This window comes from Barbus barbus, assembly GCF_936440315.1.
Source record: "Barbus barbus genome assembly, chromosome: 50".
Taxonomy (NCBI): domain Eukaryota; kingdom Metazoa; phylum Chordata; class Actinopteri; order Cypriniformes; family Cyprinidae; genus Barbus; species Barbus barbus.
This window is the reverse complement of record NC_136728.1, coordinates 11,958,224-11,982,449: the sequence shown is the minus strand read 5'-3', so window position 1 is coordinate 11,982,449 and position 24,226 is coordinate 11,958,224. Positions and strand designations below refer to the sequence as shown.

General features: G+C 35.7%; 1 protein-coding gene across 1 annotated transcript; it reads left to right on the top strand.

Annotated features, from left to right (window-relative positions):
- The first annotated feature begins 3,691 nt into the window (after positions 1 to 3,691).
- Positions 3,692 to 17,154, top strand: LOC306868570 (testin-like). Its single transcript, XM_079414819.1, has 7 exons — positions 3,692 to 3,872; positions 6,651 to 6,736; positions 8,880 to 9,420; positions 11,254 to 11,658; positions 13,280 to 13,495; positions 13,789 to 13,947; positions 15,413 to 17,154. Exons 1-7 carry the CDS (start codon positions 3,846 to 3,848, stop codon positions 15,605 to 15,607), a joined length of 1,629 nt encoding a protein of 542 aa, XP_079270945.1. The 5' UTR covers positions 3,692 to 3,845; the 3' UTR covers positions 15,608 to 17,154.
- Positions 17,155 to 24,226: the final 7,072 nt, after the last annotated feature.

Sequence of the window (24,226 nt, the reverse complement as noted above, 5' to 3'; positions counted from 1 at the left end):
CGCTTTTCTGCTTTTTCTAAGCACTCAAAGCGCTCTACATTGTGAGGGGTGGTGTCTCCTCGTCCACCACCAGTGTGCAGCATCCACCTGGATGATGCGACGGCAGCCATAGTGCGCCAGAACGCCCACCACACACCAGCTTACTGGTGGAGAGGAGACAGAGTGATGAAGCCAATCAATGTAAGGGGATGATTAGGAGGCCATGATGGTCAGAGGCCAATGGGAAATTTGGCCAGGATGGTCACACCTCTACTCTTTTCGAAAGACATCCTGGGATTTTTAATGACCACAGAGAGTCAGGACCTCGGTCTTGGGCTACAGGGTGATATGGCTGTGGCTGCATATGAGAAACATAAATAAGTAGATCGGTTTTGATGTGAAACTTGATGTGTTCCTGTTCAGAAAGCTCCTTCAGGAGAGAGATCTGTGCCTCATCTTTTGCAGTGATCCGAAGAACTTGGTCTCTAGATACATCAAAACATATGCAGGAACACTTCTTAAGACATGTGGCTTTATTTAAATTTTCATCACAAATTAAGATATTTTATCCATACAATGAAAGGCATTCATTGCAGAGACAAAAACACTGACATTTTTGAAAACAACAACTTTTTTTTGGAACAACATGAAGGTGCGCAAATGATATTTTTTTGGATAAAATGTCCATTTAAGACTCAATGGGCCACAAACAGAGCAGTTAAAAATAGTATTCCTTTCTTATAAAGTAAAGCAATCAGCATTAAAAATCTCACTTTATATTTTATCACTGTAGCTATCACCATGATGACCTTCCTCCTGAACACTGAGGGCTGAATAAACCACAGCTTCCTCCCTCAAACTCATGTAAAATGCTACACCACTTTTATCTTTTTTGGTGCATAACCATTTATATATATTCTCTTTTTTTAACCTAGGAAGATTGTAAACAAGATTTGTCAGCTCACCCCTCAAAGTTATTTTTGCCAAACACGGCCACAAACAGAGCAGTCAGCACCAGTAGCCCCTTCATCTAGCTAGAGTCATCCTTTATATACTGCCCTATACGGCCCTGGTGGCTGTGACCTTGTATTTGAGGTAGTAATGGTTTGGCAAGCCTGCTGCTGTGGGTCCCACAATATTATACAATACTAATGCTGAAGTTTGACAAATGAGAGCAATGCAGCTGTTTCTCCTAGCAGCATACGGTGTATTGACTAGATAGAAAGATAGTAAAAACAAGACCAAATTAACAATAAGGTCCAACTGTATAGACCATGTTGGAGCAATTATGCTAAATTAATTGGTTTTATTCGATTTTATAAATAAACATATTAAATTATACACTTTTGTGGGCACAGAGGGGACAGAAAGATCAGTCATTAGTCAAGTGCAAAATGCTTTTGGAATATATTTTCTGACTTTGTATTTTTTATATAAATATATTTATAAATATATTATCTATCTATCTATCTATCTATCTATCTATCTATCTATCTATCTATCTATCTATCTATCTATCTATCTATCTATCTATCTATCTATCTATCTATCATCTATCTATCTATCTATCAATCTATCTATCTATCTATCTATCTATCTATCTATCTATCTATCTATCTATCTATCATCTATCTATCTATCTATCTATCTATCTATCTATCTGCTGATGGACAGAATATGTTGATGACATTCATGCATTTGTTATCAGATATTATTATGCAGGTCAAGATGACCAAACCATGGTAATCATTTACTACTACTGCAGTTTTCTCATCTGCAAAACCTCATAATAAGTTATAATTTGACAGGAAAGTTACACCTAAATGGTGATTAAACATCACCAAACAAACTCATCCTTTCACACAACATTGCTAGTTTAGCCACAGCTATGGTACTGTTAGTCAAACCCCCATATGTCTGAATAAACAGTTAGAATGGTTATTACAAAACCATGAAAATAAACATTTACATAGTTTATGCATTTATATCTCTTTGCAAAACAAGATCTTGCTGTGTGGAATGGAATAGCAGGAAATGCTTGTACCAAGTATAGTTTTGACATTAAATCAGCTCAGACAGGCCTGCTGCTTTGGTAAACTTGTGTAACACTGCCACTGAGTCTGATGGATGAGAACAATGCAGCTGTTTTTCATCTGAATTTTTAGGGAGTGTGATGCAATTTAGTGCATGGAACTTTGGTGAAAAATATGATGTTGCTGCTTAGTGGTAGAACTAAAGGCTATTAGATCAAACCTACACCTCACCCTAATGCACTGAAAAACACTTTTGTAATCTAGATGAAACAGAGCTAAAAAAAAAAGAAGTGACTGTGTAATTACACAAGACAAGACAGGAAACACACCCAGCTTCTGAGTATATTCAGACAACAGTATCATTATGGCTGGTGACAGTATAGTTAGTCATGACAATGAAGCAGTGGCCATGCTGTTAGTGCTTCATGTCCACATCAACTCAACAAAATGACTGAAGCAAGGATTTCAAGCAGGCTTAGTCTGCACAAATCTTTAATAAACCTCTAAAAGAGAGGCAGAAAAGCAGAATTTAGTATGTCAGAATTTAAAGTCTTATATCACCACACCCTTTCCAAAACCAACACAAACACTGAATAAGCCACAGCTTCCTGTATGAGGCCAGCGTATCAGTTCTGTCAGAGTACGGCTGTTTCCTGCCCTCCACCCCATAATATGCACTTATGATGACTTGCTCTGACCTGTTAGGATGTGTATTTTTTATGTCGAACAAGAAAAAGCATGTTAAACAAATTAATATACTGTATATACAGATTCCTAAGGCCTCACAGGTGAAAATGTAATGCTTTTTTATTACAAAATATATTAACATACATCCTGATAATTTGAGTGAAAAATAAAATGAACATAACCTTTAATTAATAACTTTTAATTAATATTTGAATTTTATTTTAATACATAACATTATTTTATTGAACAATTTCTTACACACACACACAATTATGAACGAAGAAACGCTATGATATAAAATGAAATACTTTAAATTAAAAATGTCCAGTAAGATAACAATATTATGTATCTAAATTACAATATTAAATATTTTAAGAGACGTGGCTAATCGAATAGTATTATAGTTCACCCTTAACTGTAAAATGTAAGCATGTTTAAAATGTTTAATTTTTAAATGAGATTTATTTGTTGTAATAATTTCAAATGTATTATTAATTTGTGTATGTATGTGTGTGTGTGTGTGTGTGTGTATGTATGTATGTATATATATATATATATATGTATATATAATATATGTATGTATATGTATGCATGTATGAATAAATGATTATTGAATTATAATAAATTATTAATTATGTTTATATTTTTGTGTTTGTGACAAAACATGATGTACACAAACATATAAATATAATTAATAATTTAAAATAATTTAATAATACACACACACACACACACACACACACACACATATATATATATATATATAAAATTATATATATAATACAAAACACAAAAATATTCCATTTCAATTACTAATTTAATAATTAATTATATTAATTATATTCAAATAATGATAATTAATTATTCAAATGAATAATACATATTTTAAATAATTATATAAAACAAGTGTCATTAAAAAAATCCGTCATGTCATACATGGCTCTGATTGGTAGTTCAAATCTACATCTCTGCTCCTATTGGCTAAACAGCGCACATTGACAATGAGCGGAAGTCTTTCAGCGTGAGTGAATGTGAGCCAGAGGGACAGAGGTGGGAGTCCCGTTCAACAAAAGTGACTCGTTAGGGAAAGTTGCCGGTGGGATTAGAGTCAGCGCTGGTTATCACATCGAAACAAGCTCGACAAGAATGGAGATCGAGAAAGAAGTTAAAAAGGTACGCTTATTGAACTGGTCATGATCCAAAAGATTAGTTGCTGAAACATTCGGCAACGCCCTTAAAGGTAAAGCCACTGCCATTGTTATACATGGCGAAACATTTGCCATTACAACTCTCACATTCGAGGCCGATTGATTAAAAAACTTGTTTACATTTAGTGAGAAATAGGAAGTGGTCATTAATAGGAAGTAAAACATAAAAGGAAGATTCTGGTTCTTCTTTATTTGATAGGTTTTAGTTAACAGAACCTATAGATTTTCCTTTTCCAAACTGTAAGCAAGTTGGAAGTTATGAATATTATGTTTATTTCCATAGATTCATTCACTTATCTTATATGGTTGTCACTGCAGCAAGAGGGTTTCTTTCATCACTTATTGCAGTAATTCAATTATAAGTTTAGTGGTGATAAAACATGTTTTGACACACAGTAAAAGAAAAAAGTGGGTTTTTGCAAGAGGTGATGTAAAGATGTGAAGTTCCTCTACAGCTTAAAGTTTTAGTTCAACCCAAAATGAAAATGTTATCGTTTACTCACCCTCATGTCGCTCCAAACCTGTATAACGTTATTCTTCTGTGAAACACAAAAGATATTTTGAAGTTCTTCAAAGACAATGAATGATGACTGAAGATGTCAAGCCTCAAAAAGGATATACTTTCATGTTCCATATAAGTAGTCCATATGACTTGTGCACTGTGATGAATGGACTGAATGAAATTTAAGTCATTTTTGACTTAAAATCTTGACAATCAGATTTATTTGAATCAGATTCACAAACCAATATTAATGATTTATTCACAAATCTTGATGCAGTTCTCAGGTTAAGCTCGCAGTCTCGATGATCTAATCATAACAGTTAGCTTCTCACTACAGTTTCGGCAAATTAATAACATGTTATTTCAACCTATTGTATGGCAGAAAAGTTAAATATAATGTATTATAGATTACATTAATGCTATTTTACGGCAATTTTGCATCCTTTTTGGAGCTGGAAAGTTGCAGTCATCATTCATTTTCATTGCATGGAAAAGAGCATCCAACAATCTTTCAAACAATATCCCTTTAAAAGAAATTAATATTACATAACATTTCCACATTTGCATACAATTGCAAAAAATAATGTAGTAAGAGTTGAAGAGTTTGTCAAGGAAATGGTTAACAAACATTAACATTTCTAATGTTTAAAGCAACTTTAGCTGATGCAATAATATTTTTTTAATTTGCTAAATCTCTGCCAAATAGATGTTTTTAAAAGCATTAATCGAGATTTGCACTCTGTGTTCTCAGGAGCTAGTGTAGGTAGGTACAGTATGAATATTAGGTACAGGTTTATGGACCTAAATGCCACTGTGGGCCCCATCGTCTCGCTGTTAAACAGTAACTCCTCAGGTCTTGATTTTTAAGCAGAAAAATGTTCTTCTTTAACACAGAATATGTGCTAAGCCCCCCAGGCGTTCTCCATCTTAATAAATACTTGACCTTATAAGGCGTCTTCCAGCTGAGGAGCTGATGAGAACTGCTGAGACAAGAATAAGCTTTGTAAAATAAATATTATAATATCTAGTGAGGTAGACTGATTTCAGATGTTTCTCAAATATATATTGCACTTGAAATTTCTTGTAGAAATGGAAGAGTAGTATGAGAGGCATTCTTCTCCTTCCTTTAATTATGGAAATTATGTCCTGCTTCAAACTAAAGAGCATTTTGTAAGGCCTGTAGTTTTGTTGTCCCAAATAGTACGTTCTATGAAGTTTCAAGAAGCACATGATCATGTAACTGAGGAGAACTCTTAAAAAAAAAAACTTTCTTATGAATCCGCCTTTTAATGTATCTTGCCTGCTTGTCTTATAAAAAGCAGACCCCAGAAGAAATGCAACTTCACCTTTGTTGGATTTGGCTAAATTAGTAAAGGAATACATACAAGAGTTTAGAGAGCATTTTTCATGACCCTGCTACATGTTGGTGTCTTTTTTTTATTTATTTGCTTGTTTTATAAATTATTAGAATCACAAACGTCTTTTAAGTTGTGAACTGGAAATGCAAATCTCTTGTGAGATCTAGTAGACATGTTAGAGAATAAATTAATCATTAAAAAAGAAATGAAACATTTTGTCCCAACAGTTGACTAGCTTAATACATGCTAAATTCACAACTCTTTTTACCCATTTTGGCATAGTTTATTTATTTAGGCTGTTTATTTAGACTTTTATTTAATATGTATTGCTAGAAAATTCAATGTTTTTGAAGTCCTATATGCTCAACAAGACAGAACAAAATATACAGTAAAACGGTAATAATGTGAAATATTATTACAAATAAAAGTCATATATTTCAATGATGGCAAAGCTACATTTTCAGCATCATTAGTCCAGTCATTTGTGTCTCTTCAGAAGTCATTCTAATATGCTGATTGATGTTGTGATGCTTAATATATTGTGGAAACCATGATTAATTTTTTTCAGTTTTTTGATGAATAGACAGTTTTTAAAAGAAGAGCATTTATTTGATAAATGCTGAATGAAATTATTAATTTCTTTAGAGAAAAATGTCTTGTATATATGTATAAAGTTAATAATTAACATTTTCCAAAGACACAGCACCTCCTTTCCCTCGCTATTTGTTATTTTTGAAACCAGTAGGAAAGGGCCAGAGGGGTCACCGTTTAATTTAAATAAAATAAATGCATATATGCTTTTTTACAATTTCTAATTATTTGACTAATACTTTTGTTTGATATGTGTTTGTGACTCGGGAAACGTCTCCTGTTGTTTTGCCAGATAACCCTGGGCCATGAGATTGGAGCTGGAGCTGCCTGTCTGAAATGCAAGGACAAATGTGAAGGCTTTGAGCTACACTTCTGGCGGTTTGTGCTTGCTTCCTTCCTACATATTTTTGCAATGTTATTATTCATGCATGTGGTTTTCATTGCGAAAAATGTATCTAATCATATTGGGTCATCATTGATTTGACTTTTTTTATCCATCATCATTTTGTCAAACTCACCAACATGCAATACCGTATCTATCTGGCAAAAAGCTGTCACACTAGGAGAGCTCTGGCCATTAGATGCACTCTGTTGGTTTTCCTGAAGTGAGAACCACAGGTGCCAAGATGCCTGTGCCAGAGCTCCATCACTGCCATTCCCAATCACTCTCATGGAGTTTCAGGAATTCTTTGAATGAAAAGATATCAATGTTGATACAGGTCATTGGATGCAGAGCCAGAGACTTCATCTTTGTGTTTGTTTCTATGCAGCAGGGAAGGGCAACTAGCCATCCAGTGCTGAACAGAATTAGTCAGGTCTTGGTAGGGTTTCTATGGAAGCTTATTTCCACCACGAAAAATATAAATATAAATAAAAAAAAATTAAGAGAATTGTGTGTTATAATTGTGATATATAAACTTGCAATTGTGAGGAAAAAGACAGAATTGTAAGACATAAACTCACAGTTGTGATAGTCAAAATTACCTGTATTTAAATTTTTTAACTGTGACAGAAACAGAATTGCGAGAGAAGAGTCTATATTGTGAGATGCAAACTAAGAATTCAGAGAAAAAAGGTCAAAATTGTGTGATGTTAATGCAGAATTGTGAGGGGAAAAAAACTGAATTGTGAGGTAGAAAGTCACAATTGTGAAAAAAAAAGTCTGAATTAAAAGTTTTAAAAAATGACAGACTTTTTATTTTTTATTTTAAGTTTTATTCTGTGGCTAAAATAAGCTTCCATGAGTTTCCATGTTGTGTTGTGACTCAAACAGGCTTAGACTCAGACTTCCTGTGCCTCATCTTTAATTCAAAGTCATTCTTTTGTAAATGGCTTTGGATAAAAACATCTGTGCTTTGATGCTTTGGATCACTGACATGCTGAAACATTTCTTTTGGGTGAAGATAAAGCCTCTTTGGATTTGTGGCTACGATTTATGTTGTAGCATTTCCCAAACACCATCTTTCTTACTCCTTGGCTCTTATTGATATGTTAAACAGGCCAAAGTGTCTTTAAAGGGGCCACATTCTACTTTTATAGCATTTTATTTTCTTCACTTATAATGTTAGTCAAGGTTTCTTATACTAAAAAGTCATCATTTAGTTTTCATGACCATTTTCTAACCTCTTACTGAGCCTGCGTTGACAATGACAGCAACAGCATAACCAGAAAACATATATTTTTCCACTTTTTCATGCAATGCCCCATATAAACCATGAAGTCAACTTGCAGATAAACAACATACTTTATCTTGCTGTACAGAAAGAGTCCTCTTTATCTCTAAATTTTTACAGCTCTCAATGCAACACGTTTTTTTTAGTATGATTTAATTATATATGTTATAGAAATGCTAAAAAAATCATGCCGAAAGTGATTTAGTATGTAGCCCATGCCGTTCTTTTTCCAAGTAATTACAGAATATCTGTGCATGCCTTAACTTGACATGTGCACAGCGATCCAAAATAATGTTATCAGACTCTTACCTTAACAAAACAGACATTACTCAGAGAGACAGCTCATCCTACAGTAAAAATATGCTCCTTTCATTCTCTCTCAATCACTTGAGCTTTTAAAATACAATAAATACGTTAACACGAGCCTTTTTTCTCAGTATGCTGCTGTTCGGTTTAGTTCTTCATACACTACAGTTCATAAGTTTGGGATCTGTTTCTTATGCTGCATTTATTTGATTAGAAATACAGTAAAAACAGTAATATCGTGACATTATTTCATGTTGAAAACGGTTATGCTGTTTAATACAGTATTTTTGCAGAAACTGTCATTTTTAGGATTTGTTGATGAATATGAAGTTCAAAAGAACAGCATTTATTTGAAATAGAAATCCTTTCTAACAATATAAATGTCTTTAGTGTTACTTTTGATCAATTTACGTCCTTGCTGAATAAAAGTATTTGTTTTTAAAAAATCTAAATGAGCACACGTTTTTGAATGGTAGTGTATGGTTTAAATTGTTTCCACAGGTATTCACCCCCCCAAAAAATTCTGTCTTCTCTTTTAACAGAAAGATTTGTCGAAATTGCAAGTGCGGCGTTGAGGACCATGACGTGCAGCTCGAGACTGAGGAGAATAAGAAGGTGGGGAAGCTTTTTGAGGACACCAAGTACACAGGCCTTATAGCCAAGCTGAAGAGAGATGGCGTCCCATCTTATAGAGGCAACCAAGTCACCATCTGCATCCCGGCCTCCACCGTCAGCACTGCTACTCCTGTTCCTGCTACCAGCTTTATCCCCGGCTCCAGCCAGATCTCTGCTCCCAGTGCCCAGCCTCCTTATTCCCCACCTGCTGCTGCAGTTCACTCCCCTGCTTCCCCTGCAACGGGCCCTACTGCTGCCCCAGGAACAGGCTCCACTTCTGCCTCAGCAACAGGCCGCACTGCTGCATCAGGGCCAGGCCATAGTGCGGTTTCGTCTGCTGCCACCCCAACTAAAGGCCCTGTTGCTGCCACTACTGTTGTTCCATCCCCTACCCCAGTGCCTGCCAAAACGGATGTTGTTAAGTCCGTTACCTATGAATGGGCTCCACCTGGGATCAACCAAAGCTTGGTATATTATGTTATATTATATATTTTGTTATATTTAAGTGTGTGTATATATATATATATATATATATATATTTCTTTTTTTGGAATGTATGCTTGAGGGCAAATTGTACTGTGATACTCGGGTTCACTAGAGGTCACTGTTCTCCACTTAATTTTTTGAGACTCCTATTTTTTAAAATAAATGATCTAACAGCTAAATATTAGGGAAAAAATTTGCATTTATTAATTTAGTCGATAATTAAAATGAGGAAAAACTTGAGCCTTTAGCAGTTATGCTAAGAGATTGAATTATTAAAAACTACTTTGCAAAATATAATTTTTTTTGCATTTCTGCATCAAAAAATAAAATAAAGTGCATGAGTTCTTTTTTTTTTTTTTTTAATGTAGGCCTGTATAAATGTTTTTTTTTTTTTATAAAAAATCTGTTGCAAAACTATACATAACAATTTTAATTATTATTTTTAATTATAACATTTTAAATAAAGATTTTTTTTGGTATTATAATATAGTGCTGTCAATCGTTTAAAAAAATAATTAATTGCAAATTTTTTCTGAAATTAATCACTAATACCACCTAACATTTAAAGTTTTTAAATATACTTTTATACTGCAATAATTTCACATTCAGTCTTCATTAATGTAGAAACAACATAAACAGTATATTTTTTATATTTATTTAATGGCACCTTTTTATGACTGAAGGCAAGCATCACTGATACCAATCCTACTGCTGTCTAGGAAAATAATTTTTTTCCCCAAATATTTATCTATTGACTATAGCCATTCAACATTACAGTATAAATGAGAGCTATCAATATTAACATTTATTAGACTTAAAAAAATAACGATTTCTAATTTACAGTAAGTGAACTTAAAACAATCTTCACATAAACCCCGATCTTCAGCAAGCAGGAAATATACAAAAATTTAATAAAGTTATCAAACACAAAATTCTAAATTAAATATAGATTCATCTATATGTAACTGAATATTGATGGACCAGGAACAAAAGTTATTGATTTGGTCTTTTTTTTTTTTCTTTGATTAACAGACATCACAGCAGCTGGGTTATTTAGGTTATTTGGCTGCTGTTACTTTAAGAGCTGCCGCTGCTGAACGTGATGTGGATCTGACACACATGCTCGTAGTTTCATTCGCGCTTTAATATGAAATGATACAGGCTACAGTGCGAGCCACTGTATTTGTGCGTGCAATTGAAGAGCACATGTTACAAGCACAGTATAACAGCTGACAGGACAGGAAAATTAATTTTTACTGACATATCGCCTGACAACATCTCATCTGATCGCATTTCACTGTTGTTCTACTGAAGCTGCCTCGTCACCTGTACCTTTTCCACGCTCGTTTCAATAGTGCCTGTCGCTGAGGTGAAGTTGGAGTGCGCATCTAAAAAGTCTCCTATATAATGTAGTCTTAAGGATGCTCTGCGTCTAAATAAATGCAAGAAAAAAGAGACCTCAGCAGCCGTTGTAAATGAGGTGGCCACCCTAGCCCCGCCCCTGCGTCAACTGTTAAACTGAAAAATTGAATCACCTGCATTAACACGCTAATTTTGACCGCACTAATATTTATTAATTCAGTTATCATAAAATAAATATAACATTTCTCTTAGAATATTAAAAAAAAAAAAAAATGCAAAGAATACTTCCCCAAGAATGAAAAACTACTAATTTACTAAATGTCTTGTCACTCCAATTCCATACAATAATGTCATTTTATTTTTCACTCAAAAATACACCACATTACAAAAGTTAAATGGGTTCCACATCTCTAATTTCATATTAACCAAACAACATCACATGTGTCCTCTCAGGCTCTGCGATACATGGAGCTTCTGCCTCCTGAGCAGCGGCCCATCGCTGGTACAGCGGGAGCAGATTACCGTAAGAAACAGATGGCCAAACAGCTTCCCGATCACGACCAAGACCCCGAGCGCTGCCACGAACTCTCGCCCGGTGAGGTTAAGCAAATGCAGCAGTATGTTCGCAAGTACAAGGACGAGGCATTGGGCGTAGGCGACATCACCCTGCCTGAGGAGATGGGACAACAGGCAGGTATGGCCGGGGAAAAGGGTCCTCAAGGCCTCGGGGCAGGAGGGAAACCTGGTGCTGGAACAACAGGGACTCCAGGAGATAAAGGTGATGCTATTGCTACGATGGGAAAAGTTGGCGCCCCAGGGGCTGCTGGGATGTCCCCCACTGGACCTATTGGTAACTATGTAAGTATGCCATTCCTACAAGCATGTTATGCTAAATGCAACTCCGTTTGTGAAAGTTGATTGTCATGGATACATTTTTTATTACATACAAATAGCTTTTGTAACCTTTCTGTTCTCATTATCCCTTTACATCTAAATGACTCTCAATCTAATTTATAGGCATTTAAATGTCACCATCTATTAATGGAAAAATCCGCTTTGGATCTGTTGAGCAGCAGTATTTACTGTATTTCCACCACATGTGCGCTACGGGAGTAGAGTCGAATCGTTCTCCAGCACTTATCTCCGGATTCACTTGATTAACATAAGAGCAGTTCAGATTCTGCCAAGCCCGTGTTAGTCAGGCAGTTGGAATGAACGTTATGTTCTTCCAGAGATCTTCATAAATTACCACACTTAGTCCCTGTGGTTATGTTCAAGCTCTGGTGGATTTTTCCAAAATCTATTGTAAGCATTTGAAATCTCATGATGGAGTCATCAGCCTAATGCTTTTGCCTTTTTTAAAGAGATTGTTTACCCCAAAAATGAACATTGGGTCATTGTTTACTCACCCTCATGTTGTTCTAAACCTGTCCAGTCTTTTTCCCTGGAACACAAAAGGAGAATTGAAATCATCTTTACCAGCTCTTTTCCTTAGAACATGTCGTAGCAATCACATTTGTTAAGCTCCGAAAAGCATAATAAATGTGATGCATAAAATTTGTTTATTATATTTTAACTCGTCTTTCATCTAACTACAGCTTTCAGATGAACAAACCAACATTTTTGTTATTCAATGAAAATCTTGCCCTCTGCTGCAGCTTTCCAATCATATTCCAAAAATAGGTCATTGCATAAATACGAGAAATGGTCTTAATTATGTGAAATAATCTCATGGTGACATATGACATCATAAATACAACAAATCAATTATGAGAAATAGTCACATTATGGCATGTAAAGACATAAATTTGATAAGTAGTCATAAATACGCAAAATAATTGGATTTTATGAAAGTCATAATTTGAGAAATAATGCGATAATGTGTGAGAAGTAAAGTCATTATGCAAAAGTTGTGTTGAGATATAAAGTCATAAATACCAGAAAGTCATAATTATGAGAGATAAAGTCATTTTGAGAGAAATAAAGGTATAAACATGATAAATAAAGTCGTAATTATGGGATTTAAAATCATATTGTGAGACATAAAGTTATAAAAATGTTATGAGATATAAAGCCGTAAAATATGTAGTAAAGTCATACACTATAAATACAAGAAATAAAGTTGTAATTATAAGATATAAAGTCATATTCTGAGAAATACAGAATAAAGTATCTATGAGATATAGTCATATTGTAAGACATGAAATCAGAATTAGAAGCAAGAAATAGTTAAACTGTATATGATATAAAGAAATTTGAATCTTGGATGTATTCCCTAAACTTTACAGGTTTTTTTTTATTTCCATTATTTCCTATTCATGTTTGCTTAGTCTTACTTCACCTGGGCAGATGAATTGCTAAAGTAAACGGTCTCTGGTCTCGTTCATTAAAACCAACCTGTCCTCACAGTGTTTTCCCCCTTTCAATCTTCACTAATGTTTCTGCCAAGCTGAACTCATCACCGGATCTCTGCCCACAGTCATGTCACCGCTGCCAGCTGCCCATGAAGAAGGGTGAGCCGGCGGTGTACGCAGAGCGGGCAGGCTACGATAAACTCTGGCACCCGGCGTGCTTTGTGTGCTGTACCTGCTCTGAGCTACTGGTGGACATGATCTATTTCTGGAAGAAGGGTCAGCTGTACTGTGGCCGCCATTATGGAGACAGCGAAAAGCCTCGATGTGCAGGTTGCGATGAGGTGAGTGGAGGCAAAGTAGTTCACATGGTCAATGTCACAAATTTGCTTACATTTGATTAGTGACCTAGATCTCTACTTGTTTGAAAACCTTAAAACTTTGATTATTTCCAGGTTTAAATGAATTTCAGTGTCATCTCTGATGACCTCACCATATATTTTGTTAAAATCTCAAACAGTCTTAGTAAACTAATGAATGCAATTCTGTCGACTGTTGTTAAATTGTTTTTAACATACCATATGGTTCAAAGCACAATACTGAGGGGGAAGTGTGTGTGTGTGTGTGTGGTCTCCAGCTCATCTTCAGTAATGAGTACACCCAGGCTGAGGGCCACAATTGGCACCTGAAGCACTTCTGCTGTTTTGAGTGTGACTGTGTGCTGGCTGGAGAGACCTACGTCATGGAGAATGAGAAGCCTGTTTGCAAACCCTGCTACATGAAGAACCACGCTGTGGTAAAGAGATTCCTTCATTTCTCTCCTTCTCTGTCTCTCTGCTCTATACAAACATTACGGTGACTGTTATATATTTAGGCCGGGGCTTTGTAAAAACAGGTCTCTTTAAAAACTCTTTTGTGTTTTGTTTTGTTATTAAGCCATATTGTGAGAAATAATAGCATAAAAATGAGTTCTATAATGATATGAATACAAGAAGATATATAATGTCATAAGTACAAGTATTTGTTGCATTGAGATGTTGTCATATTAAGAGAAACGTGAGAAATAAAGTTGTAATCATATAAAGTCATAAATACAGGAAGTAAAATCACAATTATGCAAAATATTTTAATTATGAGAGATAAGGTTATAAATACAAGAAACGTGTTTTGTTTTATTATAATTGTATTGTTACAGAAATTAAATATGTCATAAATACAAGTCAAGTCAGCATGCACGTGTGTGTGTGTGTGCGCGCATATGTATAAGATATAAACTCATATTGTGATGAGTATTTACATAATTTTTGCATAATGAGAAATGAGGTCTGTATGCAAAAGTTACTTTATTATATAAATTCATTATTACAAGAATTAAGGTCAAAATTATGATATATAAAGTAATTTTGTGAAATACATTTGTAATATTTATTTAGATATAAATTCATATGTTCAAGAGGTAAAGTTATAATTATGCAAATTAGTCATAAGATATAAAGTCTTAAATACAAAAAAGTTTTTTGTTTTGTTTGCACAACTACTTTCAGGAGCATTTTTTTTCTATTGAATATTTCTTTTAATATTCCTCAGAAATTAATAGGTTAATAATATTGTAACCATGATTTTTGATATGCATGCACATTTAGATTCTCATCCTGCTGTGTACTCAAACATTTTGATTGCAAATACTGTATATTTCTTGTAATTCCCATGCGCATTAATGCATTCTAGGATTACTGTATCAGCACCTGCAACGCAACATATTTCATAACTATTTTATGCTGCTCGGGCACTGCAAACAAGCAAAACATTTAGCAGCTAGATTTTACATCCCCTCACGTTGTCCAAGTATCATTCATGTCACACCTAAATGGAAGTGAATTCCTGCTAAGCCTGGGCTATTAAACCTAACAGGCTCGGCATGTGTTCGTCAGCCATATTGGTTCAGGAGCAGGTGAAGGAGATTTAGGAAGTGCCAGTGACATGATAATCAGAGGACAGCGAGGGTGGAAGTGCTCTTAATGGAGTCGTGTGATATCGGACACCACCGATCTCTCTTAGCGACTGCCTGAACTATGACACACAGCTCTTATGACTCATCGGCTCAGGAAGGGAAGTTCAGATATTCAAATAGAGCAGATTTTTTAAATATTTCACTGGGTTAATTGTGCCTGTAACAAGTGCAATCGTTTGTGAGAGAGTCAAACAAACGGATTTGTTTTGCTACTTCCTGTGAATTGATCTGTATACCTCTGCGTCCACAGTGCTGTGCGGCCTGTCAGAACCCCATCGAGCCTGAGGCTCAGCGTGTGTCGTTCGGAGAGCACCACTGGCACGCCGAACCCCAGTGCTTCCAGTGCTCCTGCTGCTCCAAGTGCCTTATGGGCCAGCGCTTCATGGCCATGCAGGGCATGCTGCTGTGCTCCATGGAGTGCAAGAAGAAGATCATGGCCTCCTGAAGGAACATCTAGGATTGTTTTTTGGAAAAGTGCTTCGAGCACCCCAAGCAAGTTTCTCCCTAATGCAGTACAAATAATTTCTGCCATTTTATTTTGACAAATTAATGTATTTGTATAACTAATCTTAATGTTGTTCCAAGTCCTCATTTTTGGGAAATTTTGTTGTCAATGTGATTCTTTATTATTAATGATTTACTATTAATAAACAGAATAAACTATGATGGCTTTTGTTCTTCGGCTACTGAAAAATACATTTTACTCTCATTTTTTGCCTTTATTTCTTATGTCTGCACTTTATTTTTTCCCCCATAGCTTTCACTTTGTAATCCAATAAATGTTTTGCAGTAATATGAATAGATTTTTTTTTCCCATGTGAAGTGGGTCAACTATGTATCCAAATATATTATGACGTACAAGTTTGGGATCTCAAAGGACAGGTGTTACGCTTGTGTTAATGTCTTGACCGTTTCACACCATTGAAAAGTCCAATCCTGGCCAGCACTTTTAGGGAAACGTTAGTCCTCCGCGTGTTGTCTTACATTTAGCTGTGGAAACTGGACACAATTCAAGGAAGCCCGGTTCCATTGTTTCTAATGGCAGTGAACTTAAGACTATACTGTCATTTCCTCCCATCGTAACTGTCCGCAGTCACACGAGGGGCTCGGCAGTTTCACCTCCCCTCACCTCACGCCACACTAGGGTGGAGTTTTCCAGGAGGGAATTCTTTCCTTCAGTGTCAGCCCCTCGCACAGGAATTTATTTACATGATTCTTTCCCTTGCCAAACACGAAGCACACTTACTTACACACTTGCCTCCCTAGCACTTGTTTTCCCCGTGAGCACTAACGGCGTGAGAGAGATGATTGTTGATTTGTAGCTCCCCGGGGCGAAGCGTTGCTTCTGTTTAGCGAAACTATAGCACAGGCATGAAGAGTCAAGACAGGACAGGGATCCAAATCACTGGTGGATCCTACGGGTGACCGCAGAAATGTGACAAATAGGATCCTGGAATTACCAACAAAACTGTTGAGATTGTTTGTTACAGGCATTTGAGAAATGACAGTATGGAAAAATATGAATATCAGGCATCTGCTTATATATATTCTGGCTAAATATGCAGTGGTGTCTTCATCTTGAGTTTTAAAGCGTTTGTTTTGCCAGACCCCCTTCATCATCTTGGTCATGTTTATCTGGCCTTTAGCTGAGAAAATGTTGCTTGATAAGCATGTATAAACTAAACTGGTTCATTGTGTAGTGTAATATAAACCATATTATTGTAAAATAATCTGGTGTTGGCACATTATAACAGGGCACATGGCCACATAAATCAGATAGATGAATAGATGGACAGATAAACGGACTAGATTGTCAGATAGAATTGTAGATAGTCAAACAGATAGATGCGTAGATATATGTATACACACTAGTGAAAAATAAATATACTAAAATGTATTTGAAATAAATTTATTTCATGCTATGTAAAAAAAAAAAAAAAAACATTTACATTTGTATGTACTTAATTAAAATACCCTGCAATTGTAATTTTGGTAAACTGGTATCCTTAAAGTCTACTGAATTGGAATAACTGATTTTGTGCTTAATGCATTTTAATTGTGCAGAAGTAGTGCAAGTCCTACTAAAGATATACTGAAGTACACTTGATTGAGCTAAAGTGGGACTATTGCAAGTATACTTGAGGTACACTTTAAGTATATTGCACTTTAAAGGCCAATATTATTCAAAGATCATACAATACTCATCAATGGTGACATTAAAACACATTTTAGGCTTAATATTAAGAAATGTGCATTGTACACAAGTAGTAGCCTACTCCAAATAAAAGTTTAAAATATATATTAAACTTTTATTTGGAGTTTAATATATATATATATATATATATATATATATATATATTTATTTATTATAAAAATGTATATATATATAATTTTTTTTTTTTTAGGGTATCTGTCTATACAAATATTTTAATTTTACAGAGGATTTACATGTTTTATTTACAAAAATAGATTATATTGTTAATATGAACATCTGTTTCTTCTAGCTTCTAGCTCCTGCAAGAGGCGCTCTTTCACATTCTATATGTTGTTGCACAGCACCAGCCTTCATTATTTTGTTTATAGCAGTGCAACTGATGCTCGTTAATGGCAAGCTGCTCACTTTGATTTTCCTGAGTATGGTAGCATACGACACATTTTTGTCAACCTGGGGTGCGTTTCCCAAAAGCATTGTTAGCTAACTATGGTGGTTAGTGCCATTGAACGCTATTGGTAACGACGGAACTTGCCATAGTTGTTTTTGCAACGCACCTCAGGTTTGGGGTTTAGCCTAGGGCTTATTTGAGCATTCTTATCAATTTCCCTTTTGGGAAGTGTGTGGTTAAGGTTTTGACTGATTCTATGGCAACAATATTGTCAAAGAAAAGTTGTCTAAGCCTTATTTGGCAAGTTCTGTGACTTTTCGTTGTACTTTGTTTAGAAATGATCCAACGGCATGGGACTCGTCCAGATGCTCCAGGTAAGTGTGATAGGAATGTAAATACTGAGGGGAGGCCGAGTCAGAATGCAAGATAAATGTCAGCTGTCTGACTGACTGATAAGCTTCTTCAGCAACATTCCTCCTTAAAAAAGAGAGAACAAGAAAGAATTTGACACATAACAGTGACGGAAGCAGAACTGATGTGCTGGCTGCCTGCCAGTACAGAAAAAAACAGACACTCATTTCTAGTCACCTCGGTGAGGTTTACTCTGCTATAAAACCTTCAAATGACCACAACTCTAAACATTTAACTCCTGAATATTGAGAACTGCTCAACGGCTTTCCAAATAGATTGTGTTTTATTTTTTTATTATTATTAATTTTTTCAGGGATGGGTATTCACACAAATTTAATGATTTTCACGAAATTATTCACAAGATTCGATTTTTCAAATCGCGATTCGATATCGATACATTTATATCAGATACAGTTTTTTCTGAAGGAAATCTCTCAACTAATGCTCTAAACTATACAGGTAACCATGCATGTTGGTACTTACCATAGTCCTCTATTAAAGGAAAAAGTGAACAATGGTCGTTGAGTGGCTTTTCTGAGGTAAATGGCTTTTCAAAGGCAGGCCTACGCATGTGACATTTTTTACAAGCTGTATTTTTATGTCTACCCACGGTTGAAATACTGATTGAGGGACTACATCAGATACATTTCGATAAGTTGTATTCTATCTTTCAACATAGCCTACTTTCTGATGATCATATTCATATGCATGTTTGAACCCATGCGGCTACACCACACTAAAGAGCGCCAAAACTGTATTTATTGGTTAGAATTCGCAATAAAATTGACAGAATTTGAAGGTTGAGAGTTTTTTTGTGTGTCAAAAGTAACAAAAAACAAAGCATGTTGTGATTTATTGGATGGGAGGCATGTTACAGTTATGTTTAGTAAGTTTTGATCAACCGAAAACAGCATTTACGATTCTTGGGGATTTAAGAATCGATATTGGTTCATCAAAATGAGAATCAATTCAAATCAATATTTTTAACCCAGCCCTGCTGTTTTAGCATATGGTGGGCTGATTTGAAGCAGATGAGATCAGTTTCATCCAGGGTTTCAGGTGTACTCTGTCATCTGGGCATGTTCATACCAACTTTGGGCAAGCAAATAAAGCAAATCCCTGGCACAGCCCAAATGGTCTTTAAATCATATCTGCGGTTGGCTTTGGTTTCTTTCGGCACTCTTTTGTGCTTTTGTCTATCTCGTACACTCCTTTATTTCCTGCCTTTTTCATTGTGTGTCAGCTCAAATATGATATTAAAAGAGCTCTCCACACCCAACTTTGGTTTATTAGACTATTGTTTGATGTTCTTACTCTATCTATTTCTCTCCCGGTCTGTTTATCTCTTTTTCTCTCTAGGGCAGCAATATTGAGAAGCCCCACCCAAAGACACTGTAGCTCTCCCCAAACATAGCTGAAGAGCCGTGTGGTATCCAGATTCCTCTAAGACCATTTAAGACATTAGTGCAACTTATTTTTCACTGGGAGTGTTTTTCTTTGGCACAATGGCTATTTATTTTGGGTAGCACAAAAATGTTTTAAGCAGAGTGGATTAGGATGAGATCACTTTCTTTTGTATGTTTTCAATCTGTAAGGTGTTTTTGGACATTTGAGTTAACTTTTAGAATTATATTAGAACTACAGAATTACATGTCAAACCATACATTAATATTGTGGCACATCCAATTTGAACACCGTGTATTGTAAAATTATTTGGAAACTTACGCCACAGTTAAAACTAATAGATCACCCAAAAATCGTTTACTCGTTCCAAATCTGCATGCATTTCTTTCTTCTGTGGATCACAAAGAATATATTTCGAGGAATGTTTCGAAACCATTTTGGGTGTCACTGACTTCCATGTTTTTGTCCATACTATGGAAGTCAGTGGGACCCAAAATCATCCACAGCACTTTTGTCGCAATTTGCTCAGTTTTAGCTACTTGTTTTTATGTTACTCATTGAAACTGCTCAGAAGTTCTTGAGTAAATGTCTTAATTTGTTTATGTCATTATGCTTGCTATTTCTATGCCATTTAAAACCTGTCGTAAGTGTAAATACTTTTTGGGCCACTGTGTTTAGAAAAGCAGTGGTAGTCGTTCCCAAATTGATTGCGTTTGGTCCACGTGAGACCTTAAAAGGTGTTCCGTTCAAACAAATCTTTAAACTATTTAAGTCAAGATAGATGGATCAAAGATGAAGTATTTACAAAGTACATAAGTGGACTTCACTGCTTAAGTCAAGAATGCAGAGAATCTACAGAACAATGAAAGATGATAACGATTATTCCAGTACATTCTTGCTGCATTGTGTTACTGCTGGTCCTTATGTTTATTATTCAACAGTGTTTGACACAGATTTCACGGGCCCCATTAACCATGGGCTCTCCAGGTTTAGTTTGCATAGCCTAGCAACTGCCTCAGTTTCCTGCCTTTGTACACTGTCTCATTTGCCCTACTTCACCTTGGAAAAATGTACAAGCAGAGGCAAACAATCCGTCAGTGCTCAGCCCCTCAGACACACACTGTTGTTTGACCAAGAAAAGTGAAAATGGCATAAGGTTTTGACATGAATGCCAAAAAACATCTGGTTAACTCCTTCAGTAGATCCTCTATTGTTTCATTCTTCTCACACAACTCAATTGTTTAGTTCTACCACTCTTTTTTTTAGATAAAACATACTTAAAGTAACAAGTTATAGGTTGTTTTGCATGTTTTAATCATCCACTCTATGCACTAGTCAACATTTGAAGTGGATCAAAATCTTGCATCAAAGTTGTCCTAAAACCTAAAACAAAATGGGTTCTTGTCTTAGGACAACTTTGAACTTTTTTGATCCACTTCAAATGTTGACTATTGTAGTTTTCCTTGCTTGGTGAAAAGAGTCCAAAAAAGCAGCATGTAAGTGAGTTTCTTGCTCTCTCACTGTATCTTACAATCATTGAAGAGCCAATGGCACTGCATAACCAAAAGCATACCAAGTTATGCAATGCATTCTCTGCAATACTATTTTCTTGTCTTATACATAAGTATGAAACTCCTCACTTAATATGCTTTTACTATAGAGAGATAAGAAGTCTTAAAAGCTGTGCTCTGGATTTAGTAAGCTATTGGAGAAAAATTTGAAGGGCTAATAAACGTCTCCAGCAGGAATGTGTGACTACCTTGTATGGGCATGAAAATCAAGAGCTTCTTTTTTCTATAATCTTTTTGCAGCGAAAGGGTTTACTTTACTTTAATGTGGTTTAAATAAGGGGGATTTGTAAAGGTGGGAAGGTTAAACAGAGATAAAAATGCTTTATCTTCTCTCCATTCCCGTGCTGCAGGTACATTAGTGACACAGAAATGTCAGGATTAGCCCAATTCTTAGCCTTTAACTTTTAACCTTTGACCCTTGTAGCACCCACATCTGTCATAACATTTATTTTCAGAGCTGCTTTCCAGCCTAAGCAATATTAAAAAAAAAAAAAAGTGTCCACCTCATGGATATTAGCTAAGCATAAGTTAATTCAGGATTTTAATATGTTTGCTGACGTTGCTCTTTATATGAAGAGTTCATTTGCAAAAACCGATAAATGCCACTTTAAAAAAAAAAACAAGCTGATTGCCGTGCATTATTCTCCACATATAGCGCGATTTGAAACCTAAACACGTTTTGTCAAAAAACAGCCGGTATTGTCCACTTTCAAGACATCGCGAGTTCACGTTTTACTGCAGAAGCCGACAAGCGCCCTTGTTGTTTTTGAACAGAAGCCGATAAGTCCATTTTAGCTAATCAGCTCGCTTTCAGGTCAGGTGACAAAGCTGCTTTCATTTTGAAAAGACATGCTAGCTGAGAGGAGTTTCGTCAAAGCTGTCTAAATGTGATCGAGGATGGATAATTTTGATGATGAACCTGTGATATTAGGGCGATAAAAGGAAAATAAAAGCTGAAACGTTTTCACGAAACCCACGAAACAAACTATATGTAAAAAAAAAAAAAAAAAACTTTCAATGAACTTTAATTTTGTAAATTACCTGTACTTGTTTAAGTTATTATTACTTAATCAAAACAACCCAGCTGCAGTTTGATTGATATTACTTTGAATGCGCAAAAAAAAAAAAAAATAAAAAAAATATATGAACTCTTCATATACAAAAAGAGCCGATTAAAGGCTTGTTCAAAATAGAGTTTCAAAAATAGACCACAGCACAACTATAATGATAACAGTTAGCCTCGCTGTCGCTGGTTAGCCTGTGTGCAGTCATGTGTTTTGGAGGAGGTGTGGCTTTGGAGAGTGATTATGCAAGGAGGGTGGGATCTTATACATTCAAAGCTAGATTACTATTGCTAGCCACTCTGAAATCGCCTACCGTACCTTTAATATCAAGTGTGCAAAACGTGCACACATTTAGATTTGTGCATTTACACAACCTCTACACAATCTTTATATAACGTCAGTCCTGTTAGGTTAGGTTTTTCCCAAAACTGTCCAGTTCAGTGTAACCTTTTCCTCAAAAGGTATTTTCATCGATTTGGCCTGCTTACTGCTTGATTGCTAACAAGCTTGTGAGAGTATAAACCTTTAGCATTACTTCATGGCTGTGCTTGGCTTGTTTTGGCATTACACAACACAATCATTTCCCTTCCCCTGAGACTGATTCACTAGAGAGCTGGTCCATGCTTGCTGAAAGAATGCACCTCATGGAATGCCGGTCTTTGTATCACTGTAACTTTCGAGCCAAGTATCATGAACAATACGAACTGTCACAGAGTTTTTTTGGATGTTACTTATTTGCACCTCCTTTGCCTTGAAACACTGAGGATTTGAGCTGTAGTGAATTAGAGGGATAAGATAGTGTAAAAGCAGCAATATGCACTCATGATTTACAGTTTCTTTTCTGTATACGAACCCGACGTCAGAGGCATTCATGTCGGCTTTGTGAAAATAAACCGAATCCTATTGTTTCTGCTCTTATGATTACTTTGGTTTGCCAGGTCTCAATGATGTTAAAGTCTATACAAAACAGTCTTTATATTTTCCTCATTCAGTTCTCTGAAACTGAATGGCATTTATTCCATGGAATGAATTGGTAACAGCATGTCCTAATGTCTTCACAAACATGCTGTACTGATAAGTCTGTGGCTCTGGAATTCTTAGAGTCTGAGGTAATGGAGTAAATGCAGAAATGTATGGGGCAATCATTTCGGCTGGAGTGTTTGCACGCTCGCTGGGACTCGCAGTGTAAGGTGATCAGGCAGGTTATGCTAATAGCTTAAACAAAATCATATGCAGTGTTTGTGCAATATTTGCTATCCTGTTTTGCATCTTCACACTCACAGAAACCTCCTGTGTTTATATATGATAATGTGAAGAACTGAAAGAACTGGGTGAAACTAGGGATGCATCGATCCGATACTCAGTATCGGTATCGGCTCCAATACGGTCATTTTCTGTGGATCGGGTCTCGGTCAGACGAGACCGATCCAAATCCGATATTGTGCGTATATTATTCTGTGTTATTGCTGAGCCCCACGAAAGGCACAAAAACATTATAAAGCACAATAAAGTTTTCGTGCACTATATTTCAAGTGTTCTGAAGCTGTTCCATAGTTTAATCTTAAGTACAGATTAATATTTAAGTCTTTAAATTCAAGTTCAGGTAAACTGCGTGTCGCGTCCGGTTACTACAGTCAAACTCTCTTCAAGAGCGCACAGTTACTGAGGTTTAAAACTGTTAAAAGAAAAGGCTTAATAAACTTACGCACAGATTTAATACACTATGCATCAATATCTCTTCCCTTTGTACTTTGAACGTTTCTATGCGGACTCCGTGTCGCTTCAAGCGCATCATTCGGCGCACGGGATGCGCATAAGCGCTGTCTGCTGCTCTATATTGGAGCCTTACTTATTATAATACTTTTGCGCAATGAAAGATTATTAACAGTCTTTCTTGTTCTGTCCTATCTATCATATGTTGCCGCCTTCATTACTGTGCTATAGATTTAAAAGAAATGTCTTTTAATTTTATAGTAGCCTATATATTTATATATAAATGTATTTGCTTGTT